The following is an 18,668-nucleotide window of genomic DNA, read 5'->3' on the forward strand; positions in this document are numbered from 1 at the left end:
ACTTTATTTGCCTTTTCTTTAACTGTGCCGTAGGACCTTGGGAATAAATTTTAGACCTCATTTTTTAAATTCTATGGGTTCTGATCTTTGCCTGATTTCCTAAATTCACCTCTCTCAGATAGTTTTCCCCTTTCATTCTTTCTCCCATTATATATACTTGTAGCCTGAGATGTCTATATCATCCCATCCCAATATTAAGTCTCCTCCTGCTCATTCAGATACCAGTTTCCAATTTATTTAGTCATTCAGCAATATTTATTAGGCATCTGTCATATGATTAACACTAGGCTTGATCAGGAACAACTATGATAAATGTTCTGTCTTCTCTGTCATACATGGCTTCTATACTAAGCATGATTCATCCTCAGGGAAACCTCAGCTAAGCAGTGAATAGAAAGGAGCTTTAATCTGCCCCTTCCCTAACACCTACATGGGCACACCCTCCCTACACACACAGACACTCTTTTAACATGGACTCACCCAGGCACAGAACATATCTGCTGCTCATGGACATTTACAGATCATCCACATTATGGGCTGACAGCATGAATAATAGTGACACTGTCTAAATGAGGAATTAATGATCTCTCCCCATACTCCCACCCTGTGGTCCAATGTCTCTTACCTCTTGGCAGCATCTCTAACATCTCTCTCCCACTAGCTAATCACTGGTACTATTTTAACATCATTAAAATAATAATTCCTATGAGTTCAGGTAGATTTCCTACTATAATCTAAATAGCAGCTGACATTCACATACCACTTGAAATATGTCAGCCATAGGTACCCCCTTACTATCACCCTCCTGGGTTAAGCACTTTTATTATCTCCAGTTTACAAATGAAATTACTAAGGCCTAGAGGAATTCAGTCATTTGCCGAGGGCTACACAACTACTAATCAGCAGAACTGGGACCTGATTCCAGAACTTTACTGCCAGATTTCCACTGCCTAGGAGCACCAAAGCATATACATTGTTATCATTAATATATGCTTCAGAGTGACCTACTGTATCAGGCCACTTCCAGCCTGCCTGATAGTAAACATAAGCTTTTATGTGGGGAAGGCAGAGAGGTCTAGAGGAAAGTGGACACCTGATGATGGCTTACAAGATGAGTTATAAGATGGGTATGAGTATGTTTAGTATTAGGCTGCTTCAATATGATGGTTTTTTTGTTTTCCCTTACCAAAATAAGTCATGTTCACTATTGATTAGGAAATTCCAACTTTCAGATAAAATTATAAACATTTGATGTGGATCCTTCTAGACTTTATTTTTTGAACATATATTTTTATAAAATTGGGATAAAAGAGTTTTATTATCCCTACCCTTCCCCCCCATTCTCTCTGTTATGAAATCTTTCCAAGTCAAAAATATTCAAAGTATTCTGTTGTTTGGATTAATCATAATTTATTTGATCTTACCCTATTATTAGATAGTTGTTCTCACTCTTTTTATTAAAATATTACAATAAACATCGTCATAATTAAATTTTTACATATCTCTGGGTATTGCCTTAGAATTCCTTTAGTCATAAAACTGTAAAACATGTTTGTGTTGTTTTGTTGCTTTTTACTTTTATATTATGTAATTGTGCTGTAGAATTAATTCTTAAGACTGCAATTAGTTCAGAGTAGTTTTGTAGCATGAAAAGACTCTTTAGAAGATAAGGAGAAAACTCCTTGTCTTTTGCCTATTTTACTGCCATCCTAGCACAGAGAAAAAGTGTGCAGAAAGAAGAGTCCATACTCTGGGTGTCTAAAGATACACTCCATCGCCTTCAGTTTTGCACAGAATTAGCCCTGCATACAGGAATCTCTGTAAGCATGATTTCTGATTATGAAATACACTGATTCATTAAAAGAAGTTGATGTTTATGTAGTTATGTAACACTATTGGAAAATGTCCTAAATATTATTAGATCTAAACTTCTCTTTTATTTATTAATTTACTTTATTATTAACCCTACGTCTTTTCTTCTTTATTCCCTAAATGTTTTCAGCTAATATTCTGTTGATTTCATTGTAGGTCCGAGTCCCTTCCTACTTTGTTTACTCTAGGCTGTCCATATCCATTTTGTGGTCTTGAAAAATCTTGTTATAACTTATAAATACGTGTGATTGTGTGATTTTATGCAAAATTTGAAACAACAAAATACTGCTTTAAAACATTCAGAAAAGTTTCTAAATCCATCAGTATTATTCCTATGTTATAGGTAAAGTATTATATTCATTTTGCCAGTCTAGAGTGGTTAAATAATATAATCATGATAAACATACATACACACACACACACAAACTAGAATTTTAAAATTCCTTTCTTATCCTTTCATAATTTATCATATTTTATAAGTCCCTATAAATTATAATTATCTTCATGTTATATTGGGTTGTTTTAATGTTCAGATAAAAAAATACAGTAGAAACTTAGAAGCATTTTTTGCATGAACAATTCTGAAGTAAAAGTGTTGGTCGTTAATATTAGAATGTAATTCATTTATAAATTTTAAACATTCTGATTATCTCCTTAGCTCAATTTAAGCCCCTCTCCCCTTCTGTCCCTACACACAGCAAAATAATTTTCTGATTTTAATGTAACTACATCTGTATTGAATTGCATCTTTTAAATTATATATCCACATCTATTCTAGCATCTGATTTATAAAATCTCCATATACTATTTTAGTCCCTTCTGGGATAATGCAGGAAATGTTAAATGTACTTCAAGAATACTTGTTTCAAAATAGATGTAAATTAAACCTCTAAAATATAAACCCTAAAATGAAATGAATTATCTAACTGGCTGTATTACCACTTGAACTTTGAAAAATGTTTGCTAAAGTTAAAATATGTTAATTTGATATTGACATAGTTAAGTACTTATTAAAGAATTTCTTCTATTATTGGTATATATTTTTGCATGTGCAAAGGTTTACTATGAATGCTCATTATAAAATTTTAAATGAGATATTACTTTTGTAAAGGGCTCATCAAACTGTCATATGATAATATATGTATAAATTATATCTAATACAGCAGACTGATTTTGTTTATTCAGGTCAGTTATATTTTATTAGAAATCTCACAATTTCAATCATGTAATTAACTAACCTAACTAAATAAATAATTTAAAATAGTGAAAAAATAAAACAGATAAATAAAATAATTTAAATAGTGAAAAAATAAAACAGATTTTAGTTTAAATGAGTTATTAATTTGTTATTTAAAAGACGAATTTATCATTCACCAAGGCCAAATGAGGCACTTGATTGTAATTTATATAGGGACAAATATATCTTAATGATATTTATACACTGAATCTAAGCAGATAAAATAATATTGTATTTTAATAATAAAATAATTTAAATAAAATAATTTAAACTTAATTTAAATAATTTAAACGGTGAATAAATAATATAAATATAATATAATATATAATATAAATATAAATATATAATATAATATATAATATATAATATATATATTATATAATATAATATATATATAATATAATATAATATAATATAAATATAAATATAAATATATAATATAATATATAATATATAATATAAATATAATATAAATAACGGTGGTAAATAATTTAAAATAGTGAAAAATAAAATAATTTAAAATAGTGAAGAAATAAAACACTTTAGTTTAAATGAGTTATTAATTTGTTATTTAAAAGATTAATTTATCATTCGCCAAGGCCAAATGAGGCACTTATTATTTATATAAGGACAAATAAATATATCTTAATTATATTTGTACACTGAATCTAACTAATACGAAACCTAGCTACATAGAGTAGGTGTTTAATAAGTGTCTATTGAAATAAAATAACAAATAAGAAAGTTACATTTTAATGCCAAGACACATACCAGATAGTATCAATGAAAACTGCAGAACTGTTTTTGTTTCATGTACTGTATTTTAATCTTAGGCACTTAATTCTAAACATGTTTGCTGACACTCTTATTTCTAAAGTCTGCAAAGTTTTATTCATTCTTTCAATGATTATTTTTTAAGCAACTTCCATATCTCAAGCACTATGACTATAACAGATAAGGTTCCTGTTCTTGTGAAACTTACATTCTAGTAAGTTTACACTGAAAGGATTCAATGAGTGTAAAGCACTTAGGATATAGTACCTGGTATATAGTAAGTATTCCATATTTATTAGCTGTGATGATGATGATGATGGAAGACACCCATATATAGATGCTATTCGAAGCCACGAAACTAGATGAGATTATCTTGGGAGATAATGCAGGTAGAGAAAAGGGCTAGGGACTGAGCTCCTTGTGCTTCCCAGCATTTAGAGTGAACCTAAGAATAAGAATAATCAATAGAAACCGAGAAGATAGCCAGAGCATTGCCAACAGAGAGAAAATAACTGGGTCACATGCTGCATAATGTTTGAATTTGATAAGAATAGAGAATTAAATTTTGAAATTGCCAATATAGAGCGTCATTCATCACCTTGAAAAGAGCTGTTTCTGTGGAGGAGTGAAAAAGAAAGCTCAATTGGAATGGATAGAAAAGAGACTGAGGAAAAGGTAAATCATAAAAGGGGAGTCATGAATGGCCAAGAAGTATAAGGTGAGGTGCTCAGCTCCAATAGGAAGCAGAGAACTGCAAGTTAAGCCAAAAACACTACTTTGTATTCTTCAGATTGGCAAAAATTAGAAAAATAGCTGTTTCTAATGAATATTAGCTGCTTCTAATGAATGTTATAAAGCAGGAGCCTTTATTCAGTGAGGTAGGAATGTAAGGTAGCGCCTCCATTTTGGGAACCATTTGGCAGTATTTATGTGTATGCCCATGATCTCATACTTGTACCTAATACTGCCCTGGAGACATACTGCAGACAAACTGTCCTATAAGTACACAAGAAGTTGGGTAAAAAACTTTCATTGCAGGATTATTTGTGGTGACAAGGTTTCAGGTAACCTAGGTTCTATCACTATGGGACTGGATAAGTAAAATGTGGTATGTGCACATGATGAAATATTATATAGCAGTCAGAGCAGAATGAATCATATCTACATGTAACTACATGGATAGGTCTGAAAAAACATAATGTTGACTAAAAAGAATAAGAGTTAAAATGAGACTTGTAGTTTAACCTGATTTGTGTAATTTTTAAAACACCTTCAAAACAGATAATGTTTTCACATGTAAGGTGCAGGTTAGAAGGTAGACATTAAATTCACAAGCATAAATGCTGTCTAGAATGGATCATTCCCAAATGAAACTAAACATCTCAGTTTCACCCATATTAAAAACAAAACAAAACAGACAACCCTCCTTGTTACCGTGTTCACCTCCAGCTGCAATTCAGTTTTTCTGCTCCCTCTTCATGGAGTCAAATGGGTTGTCTTTAATTGCTGTTTCAAACTTTATCTCCCCACCACCCTCCAAAAAGCTTTCTTGCCCTTTTTTGTTTGTTTTCTTTTGTACTTTGGGCACATAAAACAGAGTCGATTAGACTCTGTAGTACAAAACATGCTATCATCCTTGAACCATGCCAGCAACGCCCCTCTCTAATTAATATACCTATAAATTTTTTTAACAGAAAAATAGAATAATACAACATGTGTGTGTACCTATCATCCATATTTAACAAGTTTTAACATTTTGCCATAGTTGCACTATAGATTGTTAAAGAAGGAAAAGACAATTAACATTTCCATTTTTACTCCTCCCCATACAAAGATAGCTACTGGTGACACCAGGTCCAAGTGCAAAAACAACATGTCCTCAAGGTAAGAAGTGATGAGATTCAGGGCAGAAGTGGAAGAGTAGCCTTAATGCCACCACCAGTGATAATAGCTAACATGTGTGTGTTACTCCCAATGTACCTGCAACGATTCCCCTTCTTTCCATATATTAAGTGATTTAATTCTCACAACAGTCCTGTATGATAGTGACTATTTTACAGATAATGAAACTGGAGTGCCTAAAGTCATACAGTTAACAAGAAGCAGAGCCAGGATTTGAAATTAAGCAGTCTGGCACTCTAAAGAGCTCATGCATGACACCTTTAAACTATCCTGTCGCAACCAGTGTTGAGTTCTTGTTTTTTCTTGTCTTCAATTACCTCTAAAACAAAAAAGTACAGCCTTCTATTTTACATTAAAAAAAAAAATTTCCCTGTTCTCTGGGTGCCAGTTCATCTGCCTGCTTGTTCTTCCATTATGCTACTTTAACTTGAAATCATTTTCCTCCATATAGCACTTTGAACCAGATTTTTAAATGTTTTGTATTTTCTTTATCCAGTAAGTTTTAAGTTTGAAATATCTTTCCACTATATAGGTTTTAGTTATTGTTTTCTCAAACATTATACTAACTTAATATGTCCTCCAAGTGACTATAAAGTTGCATGTCAGCCTATAAAATAGCTAATTATGAATGCCTTTTATGTTTGTGGTTTCTAGAATCCTTTAGGAATAGCAGGATTCTCTTAAATGACTGATTATCCCAAATCTGATGCCTGTGTAATGCTATCCAGCAAACAGCTGGCTTCATATGAAGAGAGGCTAAGAACTCTTTTTGTCTTGTTCATTTAAAATCATTTACTTCTTATTTAATATCTGCAAAGAACACAGTCACATCATAGTAGAATTTGCTGTTGTAAATTTTGGATTGTTTCCATGGGTTCTGCCTTACATCTGCATGGTGTTTAAAGCCAAGACTTCCTTTATTTTTGTGGGCATTTAGGGCCTTGTGCCTCACAATCCAATGTCATGCTGAGTGACAGAAAATTAAAGTCGAATTTCTTTATAGAGAAGGACTGGGCAGAACAATAACTTACTCAACAACTCCTTGCCTCAGAAACTGAAGGAGCTGTTTTGTGCAGGTGGCTTAATCTCTCTGCAGCTTATCCTGTGTTTCTTTATTTATTAAGGACAGGAACTGGGCACTCTGCTTCTAAAAACAAAAGGACCAGACTAGTCTACAGGAACCTATAGTGAACTAGTAGGATGTATATTTCATTCCGAACAGCAAAGCTTTGAATTAGCTGCCATTTTTACTGTCTATTATTCTACTGATTCTCAGGTAATTGAAAATTAACTGCATAAAATCCACATATCAAGTACCAGTTCTTTGAAGTTCATTTTAAGATAAGTCTTCCTTTTAATTTATAACTGCATTTAGAAGTAATAACATAAAATTTATCATATGGGCTCAGACCTATGCTTCATCTAGTTTAGGATCATATCCTGACAAAAGCACCAGGGGCCATTTAATAGTAAGGTGTGATTGTTCTCTCTGATGAAATCTTCTCATAGAATCAGTCACAGTAACACCATAATTGTATTAATATTTTTATTAACTATAATATATATTTAAGCTTTCTAAAACTAAAATCTAAACCACCTTTTGGAGTTAGAGATTCTACCAGTTTACTACATATTTCATTCTTAAGTAATTCTTTTCATTTGTCTTAAGTATACCTCTTTAAGGATTCTGGGAATATGGTAATAGATTTGTAGCCACACTTACCACACTTTTATGGACAAGTATCATATTCTCTTGCAGCTTTTATATTTCAAGAGTTTATATTTCAAGTGTGAGAGAGATAAGAACTTTGGGATCAGGAAGACCTGAGTTTGAATTGTGGGATTTAACTAGCTGAGTGACCTTCATAAGTTAATTACTCTGATCCTTAGAGTTTTCTTAGTAGTTGTGACTCTACATGAAATTATATGAAATCAATAAAACCTAACAAGTATGGGTCATCTACTCTACACTATTACCTAATACGTTTTTTCAGACCTGGGAAGGCTTGTTGCACGGAATACAGATGGAACCAGTAGACCTCACAGTAAACAAGTGGAGTTCACCCCGTTTGGCTGGGAATTCTTCCTCTCTGAAGTTCCCATCCTTGAACTGGAGAGGCTCTCCAGGGCTGAGCATGCCTTCTTCTAGCCCATAATGAAAAATACTCACTCCCTTCTCTGGGCATGCAGCCTTTGGCGTGCCACTGTCCATGCCACCAGTGATGGCAGCTGCCTTCTCCTGGCACAGAATACAGAGCCTGGGGATCCTGCCTGGTGGTGGTACGGTCTGCACCTTTATGTACATGAGTTACCTCCAGCAGCCTCTCATTGTTTCCTTGTTGGAGGAAATGGAAAATTCAAATAGTAGCATGCAAGTACCTGTAATTGAATCATATAAGAAGCCTATACCACAGGAAAAAAAAAAAAAAATTGAACCTGTTATCAAACCACAGAGGACAGATTATTATCCTGAAGAAATGTCACCCCCCTTAATGAACTCAGTGCCCACCCACAAGCATTGTTGCAAGAAAATCTCCCTTAGGTCATAGTGCAGCCTGGGAAGAGACCTTTACTGGTGGAATCCGTGGATAACTCAAAGGAAGCAAAGGATACACAGATGTGATTATGACATATGCAACAAAGTATACACTAAAAGTTTCCACTTGAAATCATACAGAAGAGCACACAAATGTACATGGAATGGATGCATATGGAAGTTTGCTCTGTCTGATAAACAAGACATTTCTGAAAACATACTGGAGTCAAATCTTTTTAGTGCCTGGACTGTAACCACAGCTTCTGTTCTGACCCTCTTGCCTTCCATAGGAAACGCCATATGCTAGTCTGAATGCCTTTGTCTCCCACCTCAACGTGACTCCCTACTCACCTGGCTCTTTCTCTATTCTCCCACCATTATCTAACACATTTTTTACATGTACATTTTAATTTTGATTCAGCTGGTCTGATCCTCTGAATTTATATCATCCAAAACTTCCATATGGTCAGTAGCAGATACTCTCTAATCCTCCCTCTCTTTACCATGGGTGACCTAAAAAATGAGAACTTTCTTTTAGGGATGCTAAGCAAACTCTTCTCAGAGATAGATATATTTAATGTAATAAGAACAAGAAAACATGTAAACTAAAAAACAAAAATTAATGTATGTAAAAGCACATTTGTAAAAACAAAGGTTTATACAAATGTCTGGTAAACACTAATTAAAACATTCGTTTAGGGTGAACTTATTTTCTAATTTAAGGAACTAACTCTTTTTAAAATAAAGTTAAGAATGCAGATTTATATAGTTTTATGTATTTGTATGGATGCATAAAGATTTTAAAGTTTACTATTGAAATATGTCACTGAAACACCTGAACAGATGGAACATAGAAATTTTACAACTCCAGTGTTTTGAACATTTTTTTTCTGAAGAAACAAACCAGTCTATCAGTTTGTTTTACATTATAACTTACTCTCAAAAAGCGTACCAGCAAGGGCTGTCACTGGGGCTGGGGTTCAGATCACAGTTTCCACGCACAGGACAATGGAAGGACTCAGATAATTCAAGCCATTTGTTTTTTCTGCTATAGTTTCAGTTCTGCATTCACACACTTGTTAGACGGGGCTGCTCGAATAATCATCCTCAAATACTGCTTGCATTCCCCAGTTAAAGACTCTATGGAAGCCAGTTTCCTGCTTGTATTCTCTTGGTTTTGAAAGTCACTCAAATGCCTTTTAGATGCTACCCAGAGTTAACACGTTCTTTACTGTGAGCCTGGCACATGATTTGTCTGTTTTAGTTCTAGCAGGAAGACTCAGCCATGCTTCGCAGTTCCAGACCACAAAAGTGAGCTCAGGCAATCAAGTGTTTTAGAAACAAGACACATGATCAGAAAGTCTTATGTTTGTCAGCTACATATATTTCATTTGAAAACTTTAGTAAAATTTAGCCTATTAGCTGTTTGAAAATCAGCATGGTGGTGGGGGCAGAAAGAGGCCAACAAATTGGGCCTGTCAAAACCCACTAAGTCTGTGGGGTGTTAGGATGGGGAGGGCTGAGTAGTCAATGACAAGTTGCATATGGACATACAGGCAAAGTGGAGTAAGCAGCTGCCTTATTCTTCAGGAGCTGACTAGCAACATTAAAAGAATATGGTTTACACTATGAAAATATCTGGACACTTAAAATGTACTAATCAGATGAAATACATTGTGTCATTTCAGATTTGCAATGTCTAGTAGAGGCACTTGGAGTAAAACTTCAGAAGGCAGTGACAGAGATGGACAACTATAAAGAAATGCTTATGTAAGATGAAGAACATTAAACAACTTGTAAGATAACAGTGCTCTGTAGATGTGTCACAAAATGGCAGGAATTAGAAATGACAAGAATTATAAAGACCATGGTGTGTTCTCTGTGATTCTTTTGGCAGTGATTTACTTGTGTGGGTAATAGTTTACTGCTGCTTTTCTTGCCCACTTTGCTGGCCTAGATTATATATTGAAGAACCTGTAAAATATTTTTAAATATATGGAGGATTTCTTTCAGTAAGAAACTTACCTATCCATATATAAAAGTTTTCCCTGATAGTTCAAATGCAGTAACTTAATGTGAAACAGTCTTTGAACTTTTTTCTTATCTTTGTTTCTTTATTATCTCTCCACAAGAAACAATATTGAAGTTGTATCTCAAAATTACTAATTTTAGCTTCAAAGAGAGAGTTGAGTAGCTTTGAAATGCTGAAGTACTTATGCTTGATATAAGTGAGAAAGAAATATTGGAAAACACATGATAAGAAAATGATGTAAAATCAAGAACACTATTTCTTTTAAAAATTAATTTTAAGCCTGGGCAACACGGTGAAACTTTGTCTCCACAAAAAAATACAAAAATTATCCAAATGTGTTGGCACACACCTGTAGTCCCAGCTACTCGGGAGGCTGAGGTGGGAAGATCACCTAAGCCTGGAAAGTTGAGGCTACAGTGAACCATGATCATGCCACTGCACTCCAGCCTGGGTGACAGAGTGAGACCCTGTCTCAAAATGAATAAATAAATAAGTAAAAATTACTTTCATTTCAGAAATTTCAAAAATTATAGCATAAACATAGTATATCTATAATTATAATACTAAAATAGTATGTATATAATCTTTGAAAAGTAAGCAGATTCTTTTACTTTATGATATATGTGATTTTCAGTTCCTATATTTTAGAAGGATGAACGTCATAAAAATATAAATATTTAGAATGCTTAGCAACCCAGTGTTTGTGTTGACCATGAACTACTCCTAAAAACAATGTGTTTAATAAAATACTGAACACAAGAAGGAACAAATTCCAAAAATGCCCTATCAAATTAATGTATACTTGGATTATTTGTAACAAAATAGTTTCTGAAAAGGAAGGAAAATAAAATATTCATACTTTATAACACTGTGGTTAATAGTACAGTAAGTACAGTAGTTCAGCTGTCTGTGTAGATGGCTGGGGTTGAAGGAATTGGTGGATGGGGTTCCTTAGAAGACCCACTAGGCCCAGGAAGTAACCTTTTGGGAGATTTTTTTAAATCATGAAAAAGAAACAAGGTGATGGTTGCTAGAAAAAAAAATCGTTGTGGCTTTCCCTCTGATAACATCAAGGAGGGGTTTGGCCATGTGAATGTCTCTTGTGGAGAGCAGTCTAGTCAGGCCCCAGCCACTGTGTGATGATTGCTTCTTGGAGCTCAAGAAGTGAAGAGGGCACAGTTTAGGCATAGGGAGATGGTGCTAGCACACAACTAAACTAAGAGGGAATTTGTTGTCATACCAAGACTCAGCATATAAAGTGAAGGAAGCTAAACATAGAAATGAGCATAGTGAAGAAAAGGAATAAACTTACTGGTAGTGACATGAATTGATATTTTACAGAAAAAGTTTGCACAGAATTCTTTGTATATTCATGTTCTGCATGATGACATTTTGGTCAGTGACAGACCATGTATACAATGATGGTCCTATAAGATTATAATACCATATATTTACTGTACCTTTTCTATGGTCAGATATGTTTAGATATGCAAATACTTACCATTGTGTTACAATTACCTACACTATTCAATACATTAGCATTCTATATAGGTTTGTAGCCTAGGAACAATAGGCTATATCATATAGCCTATGTGTGTAGTAGGTTATACCATCTTGGTTTGTGTACACTCAAGGATGTTCACACAATGACAAAATTGCATAATGATACATTTCTTGGAATGTATCCCTGTTGTAAAGCAATGACTGACTGTGCATGGAGCCTGCCCATTTAATATTAACACATGCTTTGTGGTATTTTCTGTTTATTATAATTTTAACATAATTTGTGCTGAGAAATCGTGAGAGTCAGGGTAGATTGGAGATGGAGGGAGAAATACACCCCTAAAGTCCATCAAACTAATTATCTGTAGGAAGTTGCTGTATAATTGCAGAAATGCTGATGATGTTTTTATCAGTTTATAAAACTGATGTTTCCTACACATACAAGACGTTCTTAAAAATTAAAAAATGGACATAATGCCCATTTTTAGAAATGCAAATTAGGAAAGATAGAGCCACTTAAATGGCTCCAAGTGCTGGAGACCTTTCTCTATGCTACCTGTCTCTAGCTCTTCCATCTATATTCTATCTACTCTCCTTCACTGCTAGTATTAAGTTGGGGAGGGTGGGCATTTAGGATCAAAGCCTGGGACTGCCGAAGCCTCAGGTTGCTCAGAGGTCAGGAGGTCAAGCTAGAGTCAAATTTGTGGCTTGGCCATTTTTGTAATAAGTTTGAAGTCAAAACATTTCATTCAAAAAATTTGACATATTAATACAATTTGTTAGTAAATTCAAGATTTCCTGTGTACACTCAAACCTCTTTGGACTTCCAGAAATTGGAATATGCTATGAAATCAGGTTTCTTCAATTTTTAATCCTCATTTTTTCTGGGGGCTGGGAATAGGAATGTTCATCACCTGTAAGTTAAGATAATTCTTGGTGTTGTTTAAAGATTTTTAAATATTTGGATATACGGTTTGTGAATTTTGAGAATAAGAGGAAGAAGCAGTTTATAAATGGGTGAAATTGGGGTTCTTTTTCCAAGAGTGTTTTCCCCAAGATTTTTAAGAAAATATTTTCCAAAGTTTAAAAGAATATTGCTATGTATTTAAAAATAGAGATTTTATCAGAATGCTTTGGGCTACAAGTAACAGAGGTAGGATAATGCCAGTTTTAGTTGATAAGAGTCTCAGCAATATCCCCAAGGATCTTGATGTTCTTTCTGTCTCCATCCTGCTGCCCTCAGCACTGGCTTCAACCCAAAGCTAAGTCAGGTCCCTATAATCACAAGATGGCTGCAGTTCCTCCACCCTAGAGGCCTTATTTGGATATGGTGCCTGCAGGCAGGAAGGGACTGGTTTTCTGGTGTCTTTTTGGAAGTGAGAAAAAAGAATTATCAGATGCCACCAAACAGCATTCTCCTTATATTTCCTTGACTAGAACCCTTTACATACGCTCTCCTAAGTGAATCACTGGCAAGGGAACAGGGCTGCTACAATTACTTTAGACTAAGCAAGATTTATTCTTAGAACAAATAATAATTGGGACTCTGATGGCCAGGAAAAAAGCTATAGTGAATGTTCAGAAGGTAACCAGTAGTGTTTGCTAAAGAGGTAGAGCATTAATGATGCTCTGAGAGCTCGAAATTTTCTATAAATTTTATTTTTAAGTACTATAATATCTAGATTAAGAGAACGCCTCCCTGAAATAATGAAAAATATGAAGACTATAAAATCTAGTTCTATTGCTTTTATGCACATATGGATATAAAATATACTTTTATTACTTTCATATATATACATATATATAAAATATATATATATTTATTACTTTCATATATATATATATATATATATACACACACACACACACACACACATACACACACATGCACACACACATAGATGGAAGACCTAGAGACAGGGAGCATAGAGAAAGGTCTCCAGCACTTGGAGCCATTTAAGTGGCTCTATCTTTCCTAATTTGCATTTCTAAAAATGGGCATTATGTCCATTTTTTAATTTTTAAGAAGGTTTTATATGTGTAGGAAACATTGGTTTTACAAACTGATAAAAAACATCATCAGCATTTCTGCAATTATACAGTAACTTCCAGGATAAAGATAGATAAGTAAGGCTTAAAAGAAAGACTGTATTTATGGTGAGAAATTTTTAGGAATTCCTGAAAGATAATACATAGAAAGGATAGTAAAGGGTCTATATCTTTACTACAGAAAGGATAGTAGAAAGGGTCAACTCTATTGAGGAATAACCCAGACGAAGAGCAATTGAGTGGTGATGCTGGTGGGCGTGGGATAGACAGGACCTTCCTCAGAATTAATTAAAACACAGAGAAGGGAGTGAGACCTGGTGAATCATTGAAATAGTGGTTTCACACTCCAATCTACATAAGAATCATGGGTAGCTTGCTAAAATTGTGTATTACAGTATGGCCACTCCCACAGACTCAGCCTCAGGACCAGATTTCTGGTTTTACATTTAGGTCTGGGGTGGCTCCAAGTAATCACATTTTTAAAGCACTCCCCACATGATACTGATTCAGGTGGTCCAGTGAAACCCACTCTGAGGAATCGCATATGGAACATTTAAGCCAGCTGGCCCCTCATCAATACCCTATAATCAATCAGCCCTGTGTGAAGCAGCGTTTGCAGAAGCATCTATACTCAGACTAACAAAATGAGTATGTGGACTAGAGTCAAACAGCCTGGCAGCTACTGAATCCCAGGAGAGCCCAGGGTCCCCACAGCCCAAGACAAACCTCCAGTGCCCCCACCAGGTAGCATACCCTGCCCCTTCATCACACCTCTGAAACAACCTAGGGCAAAAATGAACAGCAAAGCAGACAAGCAAACAGAGGATCTTAAGTCTGAGGATTCACACACACCCAAAGATAAGGTGTGTGAGGAAACACCCCCCACCCAAGTTCCCCCGAAAAGTGGCTATAAATTCACACAGAAAATCCTTAACACCCTAGAAAATTGTTAAATAGCAAACAGATGACGTTAGAATAAGTATAATTGATAGACTCCAAAGTATGTCCAGGATTGTAACCATAAAAGAGCAGACAGTTATGGCAAGCTATTAGGAATTCAGGAGATTAGAAATATCAGAAAAAGGATCCCATTCATGCTAAAAATGAATACAAATGCACGTACACATGCATATGGATTTAAACATTGAATAAATGATAGGATTGCAACAGTTACCTCTAGAAATGAAAGTGTGGGCTGTGTAGAAATTCTTATTTCACTCTATTACATATTGCTTGAATGCTTTACACTTTAGATATATTTATTTTCATGTATGTGGTAAGAACAAAATTTACTTAAAATGATTTATAATCTGTCACTAAGAATATGTCTAAGAATATGTCTAAGTGGTTATGTAAAATATGTTTTCTGGCCGGTCGTAGTGGCTCACGCCTATAATCTCAACACTTTGGGAGGCTGAGGCAGGTGGATCACCTGAGGTCAGGAGTTCGAGACCAGGCTGACCAATATGGTGAAACTTTGCCTTTACTAAAAATACAAAAATTAGCTGGGCGTGGTGGCAGGTGCCTGTAGTCCCAGCTACTCAGGAGGCTGAGACAGAAGGATTGTTTGAACCCCGGAGGCAGAGGTTGTAGTGAGCCAAGATCACGACATTGCACTGCAGCCTGGGTGGCAGAGCGAGACTCTGTCTCAAAAAAATTTTTTAAAAAAAGGTTTCTAATTTAAGAACCTCTGTAATGTACTTACACTTTAATTCCTTTTTTTCTAAGCAAACTAATACAGGACTTACATTTTAATTTCATTAGCAGTCACCTGCTCCTCATTTAACTGATAATTTGAACAATAGTAAACTTTTGACCATCACAAAGTACTAATTTTTAAAGCTCTTACTTGGCCTTTCAACAGCATCTGACAGTTGACCAAACTGTTCTTGGGACAGTCTCTATTATTGAGATATAAATATCAGAGTTCTCCTGATTTTCCTCTCACCTTCCTGTTCACTCATGAAAATTTTTGCCTGGCAAGCAGAAGGTGACCTGGTGGCATTCCAGTGTCAGTGTATTTTTCACATGGTTTTAACTTGAACAGGCTATGTTTATTTCATTTATTTATTCGATACAAAATGTTTACTGAGAGCCAGGACTATTGTGTGCAGGCAGTAGATATTGGAGTAACAAGATGGGCACGTTTCCATAGATGTACTTTTCAGGCAATGCTAAGTGCCGCAAAAATATAAAATAGGCATAATAGAATGTGAGTAGTGGAGAGGGGTGGTATACTTTTGACGGCGTGGTCAGAATGGCATCCCTGAGCAGATGATCTTTAAGTTAAGATATGAATAACAATCCTGGCTAACATGGTGAAACCCCATCTCTACTAAAAATACAAAAAAATAGCTGGGCGTGGTGGCGCCTGTAGTCCCAGCTACTCCGGAGGCTGAGGCAGGAGAATGGCATGAACCTGGGAGGCGGAGCTTGTAGTGAGCCAGGATTGCACCACTGCACTCCAGCCTGGGAGACACAGCAAGACTACGCCTCAAAAAAAAAAAAAAAAGATATGAGTAACAAAAAGGTGCTAGCTGTGATTACATCTGGGAGCAAGGACATCAAGACAAGCCCTACATTTATTGGAAATGTACAAGTTCAAAAAACATGAAGGCCAGTTGTGGTGACAGAATAACAGCTCCCCAAAGAGTTTCATGTCCTAATCCCTGGAATCTATATGTTCTCTTACATGGCAAAAGGGACTTTGCAAATGTGATTAAGAATTTTGAGGCCAGGTGTAGTGGCTCATACCTGTAATACCAGCATTTTGGGAGGCTGAGGCAGGTGAATCACGTTAGGCCGGCAGTATGACTTAGCCATCATGGTGAAACCCTGTCTTTATTAAAAAGTACAAAAATTAGCTAGGTGTGATGGTGCACACCTGTAATCCCAGCTACTCGGGAAGCTGAGGCACAAGAATCTCTTGAAACCGAGAGGCAAGGAGGCAGAGGCAGTAGTGAGGCAAGATCACACCACTGCACTCCAGCCTGGGCAGCAAAGCAAGATTCTGTGTCAAAAAAAAAAAAAAGAATTTTGAGATGGGTAAATTATCCTGGATTATGTGGGCAGCCCTAATGTAATCACAAGGGTCCTTATAAGAGGAAGCAAGAGGGTCAAAGTCATAAAAGCAGATGTGAGGATGAAAGCAGAGGTTGCAGTGATGTGATCTGATGATGGAGGAAGGGGCCACAAGACAAAAAATACAGGTGAGCTCTAAAAGCTAGAACAGGTAAGGAAATGAATTCTCCCGTGGAGCCTTCAGAAGGAACACAACCTAGTGACACCTTGATTTTAGGACTTCTGACCTCCAGAACTGTGAAATAATAAATTTCTATTGCTTTTAAACACTAAGCTTCTGGTCATTGGTTACAGCAGCAATAAGAAATTAAACTGGCCTGTGTTTCCTGAAGAGTTTCTGAGGAGTTTGGATTTATAAGGCGAGCAATGGGAAGCCTGAGGAGAATGCTAAGAGAGTAATCTAATCTGCATTTTAAAAGCTCACTGTGATTGCTACTTCAAGAATGGACTGGAGTAGGAGTAAAAGCGGTATCAGGGAGTCTGGGTGGTAGGCTGTGCATTCATGCAAGTGAGAAGTAATTATGGTTTAGCCTAAGACTGTAGCATGGAGATGGAGAGAAATATTTGTCAGAGGTCAATCAGATTTACTGATAGAGAAAATGTGACTGGGAAGCAAGGACACTGGAAGTGAAAGAAAGAATAAAGATGGGCTTGAGCCTTTTTTCATCAGGGGAGACAGTTGAGAGGCAGCAAAGTGCAGTGACTGAGAGTTCACACTCCAGGTCCAGACTGCTGGGGTTCAAATCCCAGTACTACAACTTAGTAGTTATGTCAACTTGGGCAAGTTTCTTTTCTCTTTGGTCTCAGTTCCCTAAATCGTAAAATGGGAATAAGGGCTTATTTGAGGAGTGCACAAGATACATAATGTGTTATTTATTACTCTCATCATTGTGTTTGTTCCATTTATTGAAGTGGGAAATTCTGTGAAATAAACAGATATAGGAAGTGGAGGAATCAAAAACAATGCTTTTGATTTGTTAGAGCTAAGATGCCTTTGAGACTGCAAAGTGGAAATACCAAGGAGTTAGTTTAAGAATGGCTGTTTCATATAAGCGAGTGGAGTGGCATATAACATCACCTTTCAAAGTGGGGGGAAATAGGCAGTTATTTTATTTTATTTTATTTTATTTTATTTTATTTTATTTTATTTTATTGGCAGGAGCAGCAGGGACCTTTCTGAAGGTTTACTCATAGCAATTGAAGAGAAAGGATTACCACTATTTGGTAATCCTAAAAGAAGGAATGCAATGCTTAAAGAGATGTAGGCATTCTTTCTATTCCATCCAATTTCTCCGTCCTAATGAAGGTGAAGATAACAATTGGGTAATGAAGGGTAGACCATAGAAAGACTGGCTTAACTGGTGTGGGGCAGGGGAAGGGATCATGCTGAGGGGACTTCCTGGGATGGTAGGTGGCTTTTAAAAAATTGCAGCCCAAATTTATTATCTACATAGTAAAATAACCGCTAAAAGGAGTTCTTCTGTCCCTGCTTCTAGATTTGGAAAAGTGTACATAACAGTCTGAACATACAGTGAAAGTTGTGGTGGGGCTGCTGAATCTCAAAGGGATTTGTAAAAGAAACATTTTTGTTTGATTTCAAAGCGAATGTGTAAAACTTGGAAAATGCAAGGATATAAAAAAAGTCACAGTTACATTTTGATTTATTTTCTAGTCCATTTTCC

General features: G+C 35.6%; 1 protein-coding gene and 1 pseudogene across 4 annotated transcripts in view; both read left to right on the forward strand.

Annotated features, from left to right (window-relative positions):
• Positions 1–18,668, forward strand: part of LEKR1 (leucine, glutamate and lysine rich 1) — a 227,156-nt gene that overhangs the window by 149,232 nt on the left and 59,256 nt on the right. For 2 of the 4 annotated variants that reach the window (XM_074031307.1, XM_074031306.1), the window contains exon 3: positions 10,010–10,091. The exons of the other annotated variants lie outside the window; for them this stretch is intronic. In XM_074031307.1, coding sequence (XP_073887408.1) covers positions 10,066–10,091 — 26 coding nt within the window. In that variant the 5' untranslated portion in view covers positions 10,010–10,065. The remainder of the gene's footprint in view (positions 1–10,009; positions 10,092–18,668) is intronic. 4 annotated transcript variants of the gene reach the window in all.
• On the forward strand, positions 7,712–8,680 carry LOC102124267 (Krueppel-like factor 3 pseudogene; annotated as a pseudogene).

The sequence above is a fragment of the Macaca fascicularis genome, chromosome 2, assembly GCF_037993035.2.
Source record: "Macaca fascicularis isolate 582-1 chromosome 2, T2T-MFA8v1.1".
Classification (NCBI taxonomy): Eukaryota; Metazoa; Chordata; class Mammalia; order Primates; family Cercopithecidae; genus Macaca; species Macaca fascicularis.